Genomic DNA, 6,491 nt, shown 5'->3' on the forward strand with positions numbered 1-6,491 from the left:
TTGAGACTGCAAAGCTCTCCAGTATGAGACCTTCATTACAGGATATTTGGTCCGAATAGCGAGGAACCAGGAGTTTGGTCAGAGTAATTAGCTCGCAGTAACCACTACCCCATCTGTGGCCGTACTTAAATATGCGTATTCATATCAGGCCAAGTACTGCGCAGCTCGATGTACGTCAACAATTTCCAAAATCAAAAACGTTGAATCAAGGTAATTTTCCCCCACATACACACCGACATCAACAATGATAACGGGCCTAAAGGCAGACTTCGATGTTGACATTTCATTTACCTACCTATTCGATTTTAAGGAACAAAATCGAGAAAATGAAAATAAACGCGACTAGAAGCAATTCAAAGCAGACAATGTGCGGGGTAGCAAGGGAGAAGGGGGTAACAAGTTGAATAGCTTGCTACATCCATTGTGTAGTGTCTCACAAACACCTAATTTACTTAGTAGCTACAATTGATCAATTGTCAGAATGAAATCGCGGAAAGCCACCTCAAGTCACGTTGTGCATAGAAAATAACTAAATTAAGAAGCGAAGAAACACTGAAAAATGCGGTCTCGGAGCGAGTCAATTATAACAATCTGGAAGTAGAGTTACTCGATGCGTAACTATTGCAAGGTGAGATTCCCCGTAAATACATTCTGAAGAAATTATCAAGCTAATAAACATAGAATGTTGCTAGTAATGGCATAACGACAAAGCGTTATCCTTACCACCATAGGGATCGCCGCTTGTCACTTGAGAATTAACCATCCCACCCATACCGGAATAAGAAGGCATTCCAGGTGCATCCTACAGAAATAAAAGAAAACGATCAAGGTTAAAACGTCACCTGCCTTTAGCAAGTGGGGTCGAAATTATAATGTGCAGAAATTTGTCTGATTAAAATCGTATCTAAGAGTCTCAATCGTAGTAGTAAAAGACCTGTTTGCGGGACTGATCTGAAATAGGATCGCACTCAGTTTAATGGGAAAGTGGTCAACATAGTCTCCCAGGTGGTTCGGACGAATTCACACAAACCTGCCCAATTAGCAATTTTGTCCCAACTCATCTCACGCCTCTTTAGACCCACCCTATTGAGACCAAGAGCAGAGACGGCTTGGGCGATTTGGTCTTGCGACATTCCACCGGCAGCAGCTGCCATTAACAACTGTTGAATGCTTGCGTTGGGATCGCGGGAGCGGTCATTGGCGCTATTGTAGCCACCTAAAGGGAAAAAAAAAATACCAACATTAGCAATCCCAACCGCAACAATATTAACATTGTAACATCAGTTCCCACTAGGACTAAAAAATATCAATCCGCACTCTCATTCAGTTTCGATGCTGAGCCAATTTCAAAACGATAGTTTTCAGGAAAAAACTCGGCAAACGTCTCAGTATATCTCAGAGAAGTCAATAGACCGAAACGATCAAAGAGCTGCTGCTAGACACCATCGAAAATCGACATTTCAACTCACCCATAATCTGGCCCAACGGGTTCATTCCACCAGCCGCTCCCCCAGTCATCGGCTGAAAACCACCACCACCACCAGCAGAAGCAGCGCCCAAAAGACTCCCAATAATTTCTTGAGGTGGTTGTGGAGGCATGCCTCTTCCTGGTCCCATTCCACCACCGGCGCCACCGCCACCAATCAGCGCAGCCATCGCGGCGGCAATCGATGGAGTGGCTCCCGACGCTTGCTGCGGTTGTTGAGATTGGGGAGGAGGTTGGTGTGATGGTGGCTGTAGTTGAGATTGTTGGTGTGGTGGGGGAGGGGGAGGAGGTGGGGGCATGAAAGCTCCACCGCCACCACTTCCATAAGTAATGCCAGGATTACCACCACCAATATTGCTGTTGTTATTATTATTGTTGCTGTTGAAGTGCGCCATGAAAGTAGCGACTGCGGAAGCACCTTGCGGCGTGGGAGGAAAGATGGGGAGATGAGGTGGGGCGTGACTCCCGTCGCGATCAATTTTTACACGAATCGGACGATCGTTAATATTCTGAAAACATGATGCGGTAATCAGGCAATTAAAGCTAACTGCCCCAACAATGGGCAGAAAGAATATATTAAATTACCAGCAAGGTTGCTCAAACAGATTATTAAATGAATAATAAAATAGTTCTTTAGTCGCCCATAGCGTGAATTTCAACGAACAGTATTTATACCACCTCCGCATAACGACATGATTCACTACTGCTTAACTTCAAGAGTACTACTGACGATATTGCCATCAACAACAGAGGATAATTTCACAAATCTACTCAAATTAAACTGTATAGTTAAAAAAAATGGTCCCATTTAAAGCAATGCTTCCGGATTTCGTTGGTTGTCTAAAGTGATTTGATTGGAAAATCTGGGAAGGTTTACCTGCTCAATCTCAACTCCACATCACCTACTGAACAGAAAGGGTACAGACGAATGGTTACAGTTTCGTTTTATGTTCCTTGATAATGAGCTCTCTCCCAGAATACTAACAAATCTATTTCTCCTGCAAAAAACAGAATTTCCTGCAAATCCCTCACATGGGATACGATGAAAACTATTACGCTCCGAGGAAACGGCACTCACAATGTGCCCCAAAAAAACCCACAGAGAGTATATTAAGACCCTAATAGCCTCTAATCCCGACTCAGTCCAACCGGTTAAAAAAGTCTTGTTACATGCAGACAGCTGAAGTAGAACCTTAAAATTGTAAAATCAAATTAAAATAGAGCTGCTTTCATAAATAAGGACACAACGGTCGCAAATGCCAATTCACCCAAAAAAACAATGCAGTCTTGCACACATTGCAGTAGTGCAATTTTGCCTAGCTGAATCACTCAGCAATGAGAGTAGCTCCGCACTTCAGGATCCTAAGAGAGCACAGTATTCATCCCAAGAGGTAAGTGGATGAAAAACGGCGAAAAAACTGTTTCGACGTAAAATTGCAGCAAAGAACCATCGATGTTGACGAAGAGAAGAAGCAATTTTGTCTGCAACCAACAGAGACCACAAGCACCAAAATCGTGATGGACCATCCCATTGCATGTAGAAATTAAGTTTTCAATCTAACAAAATAACTTGCGCATCTAGAAAACAGCTCGTAAGTTTCAACTGAATGAAGTGCTCGTTTAACAAATAGGCACAATAGGAAAGCAGCCAAAATCTGAAAATGAAACTAATTCTAAGTCAAAAAATGCTACCTTATCTACAGGTTTAATCTTCAAACATCAACTATGAAAACCAGCCACTTGAGCACAATGCTACTTTTACGACAAAATAGACTTCCAGAAATTCAACTGGGATGGATCAATTACTAACATGTGCACGGAGGAAGTGGACAAGATGCAACGGGGACTGGCTTTTCATTAGCTAGAATCTCAGCACTGACAAAGAAGGAACGCCAACTCAGGTACGATTAACAGAACTCCCCATCAACCCGTACACAAACGTCTCACCTGTCCGTTGAACATTGACCAGGCCAGGAGCGCCTCATATGGATGTTCGAATCGTACTACAGCAACACCCTTTGAACGACCCTCATCGTCCTGCTTTACGGTAGCATGGATCACCCTTCCCGCAATCTTGAAGATATCCTTGATTTTTCTCCAATCCACCGCATAGTCAAGGTTACTTATGTATAACGAGTCTGTGATGGGCCCTCGCACACCCATTCCCTCCAGCACAGTGGGTGTCAAATTTGCAACGCCGGGAACGGCACTTCCCGCGTTACTGCGCGGCTGTGGAGGCATTCCAGGTCCCGCATTCGGTGGTATCATTCCTCCTCCAACATCGATTGATGGGTTAGATGGACCATCGAATTCCATGCTAGCCATGCGTTCCTGATCGCGTAGCGTCTCTTCCCGCACAATAATGCGGCGGTCACCGATTTCGAAGCGGTGCATCTTTTCAATAGCCTTTTCAGCCCCCTCTATAGACTTGAATTCCATCAGGCCCATTCCATTTGGACGACCATTAGACTTCATTAGCCGCAGATAGCCAGTGAAACCAAGTTGGTCACGAAAGATCTGCTTCAGCTTGTTCCAGGTAACATGATAAGGGATGTTAGCAATAACGACACGGCGTGAAGTTACCTTAACGCGACGTGGTGAGTGACTTCGGGAACGAGACCGCGATCTAGAGATTGACAATAAGAAATCTGCATTGATAATGGCACGATAAGACAAAAACAGCAAAGACCAAATGCAAATAACCCCCATTGACGTATTTTAGAAGTAAAACCAAGTGCACATTTCTGGGAAGGCGACTACTTTAGCAGACATCTGCCGTTTACAAAACGTCCAGAGGTGATCAAGGCAATTAGATAACCACTCAAAAAAGAAGAAGCAATCTGCAATGACTAAAAAACCCACCGATTACCACCGTTGGCGCTGGCTTTCCGCTCAATTGACGGAGATCTCATCGCAAAGTATAGCAGAGAAGCAAGATGGCCGGCGAACTTGGTACAGTAAAACAAAGGCTCTTGATTTCACTTGACCATAAACCAGGCCGACTTGAAAAGCTTAGCGATTGAAGTAAACTAAAGCAAACTAATAACAACCTCAAGCGTTGTTGTGCTCTGGTGTAAACCCCGGGTAATTTTGCCTGATCTTTTTTTAGTTTAATTGCGGTAAATCACAATACATTAATGATCTGATAGCGCAAAAAGTACTCAAAGCAGCTTTTTCTTGCATAAGCTACAACTTTGGTGGGTTGTGGAATGGGTCTTTTACCTCAATTGGGATAAATCCTATTCCTGCCTGGTGTTCGACCTTAACCCTCAAGGTCATTGAGTTCAGTTCAGAGCTGCTTAAGATCTATACAAGATGTATTTCATACGTATACAAAAGCCGAAGGCTGTGTGTGTAACCGAAATTGACCTGATGGCAATAATCACCTCAAAACAATTAAAGGTAGAAGTGGATCGTAGTGGCCCTCCCCATGTGCATTCGGCACACTTACCTAAGCAGTAATACCAGTATGTTAATAAAGAAATAGTGCATAAAATTTAGCATTTTGACAATCATAAACGGCCCACTTCTGCATAAACATTTTCACTTCGATGGGAGATGTTCTAAGGTTCCCATTTGTTGTGTTCAGCCTGAGGTCTTTTCTATAGAATCAGCAATACCAGAATCAGGTGGATCACAAATGGAAGACGTATGCATGAGCTGATTCATGTCTCCGCCTAGAAGCAGTCGCCTAATTTCAGAAGGGGACACACACCATTGGCCACAATTTTGAGATCAAAGCCCCTCCTTAATCCGAGTTTATTTCTTGATGTTTCAAGTCTTCTGGAGCAGTTCCTTTGAGTCAATTCCGTTTGTGGAGTTACACTCCACATTCCATTGACAGATTCGATAAAACTTTTGCTAATTTGAAAGAAGTTTCGAGCAGCTTTAGGGCGCTGCTAGAAGATATCATGGTATTAGACATTTAGAGTAATGCAATTATTATCTTAATTAAAAAAAAATAAGGTCGAGGGCTTCATTTAATCCATTTGCTACATTTAAAGACAGGTATTACGATTCACTGCCCCCCCCCCTTCCCTTTCTGCTTTCTTCTGCCAACACTGGCAGGCGATTTGGCTGGCAGGCGTAGTCATGCCAACGACGTATAAATGCCTCTTAAAAAACAGTCGAGTCATCTGTTTACGGAAAAGAATTCCTGGTCAGGTGGCATACATATGCTTCAATCTACCAAGAGAAAAAAATTACCATCTATTGGGGTGTCGCCAAAGTAGACAATGACACGGTATTTAGATAAATTAGCTACTTTAGAAGGGGACATCTAGTAGCAAAGGCATAAAGAGGTAATAGATGTTGTTTAAATACCCTTATAAACTCAGTAACCGGGATCTACTTATGCCTTATCTATACAAGGACATTTTTCCTCTCTCTCAACCTCTCACCCTCTAGGAGTGTAGCCGCCTGAGTCTTGTCTGAAGTCGAAAAAGTTGTAATATTAGGCCAGAATATGTACCGCTGACACACGGAAAGGCTGTGAGGGGCTATTGGCATGGCTCCAAGGCCATGCCGCCCGGCGGAAGTGCGATCACACAGGCTCCGGTGTCCGCGTAATCAAAACGAAGAGCTAAACAATCACAGCAATACCCCCTACAAGCCTGTCTGTTGTACGAAAAGAAATTAAATCGAGTCCAAAGTTGCATAACTCCCTAGTCAAATATGCCATGTAGCAATTGAAGAATGCGCTATACGCCGTACCTGTACTAGAATCCACTACTTAAATGCGGATTCAGCGACCCCTTTCTGTTGGTAGATAAGGCTTACTCACTAATGTTAATTAATAGCATTATAGATCTCAGTAATGGCCACGCCGACTAGAAACAAGTCGTTGAAGCGCCTGAGCATATGGGCGTCATGTATAAAACTTTCAGACTACTTGACGGTCTTGATTTATTGCAATAAATCATCATAAACACGATCTAGTTTGAACATGAAAGTGTACAAAATGACTAGTCATGTTCACGATTAAAAAGTCCACTAAACGCAAGTA

General features: G+C 43.1%; 1 protein-coding gene across 1 annotated transcript; it reads right to left on the reverse strand. All coding sequences in view use genetic code 11, as the record gives it.

The window, feature by feature from the left end:
* Positions 1 to 913: 913 nt before the first annotated feature.
* On the reverse strand, positions 914 to 4,398 carry EGR_07131 (Myelin expression factor 2; the record flags this gene model as incomplete). The annotated part of the gene is made up of 5 exons (XM_024496380.1): positions 914 to 951; positions 1,031 to 1,216; positions 1,470 to 1,995; positions 3,434 to 4,112; positions 4,349 to 4,398. The coding sequence occupies 5 exons, from the start codon at positions 4,396 to 4,398 to the stop codon at positions 914 to 916; spliced, it is 1,479 nt and encodes a 492-aa protein (XP_024349221.1).
* Between the last annotated feature and the right edge of the window lie 2,093 nt (positions 4,399 to 6,491).

The sequence above is a fragment of the Echinococcus granulosus genome (assembly GCF_000524195.1).
Source record: "Echinococcus granulosus chromosome Unknown EG_S00070, whole genome shotgun sequence".
Taxonomy (NCBI): Eukaryota; Metazoa; Platyhelminthes; class Cestoda; order Cyclophyllidea; family Taeniidae; genus Echinococcus; species Echinococcus granulosus.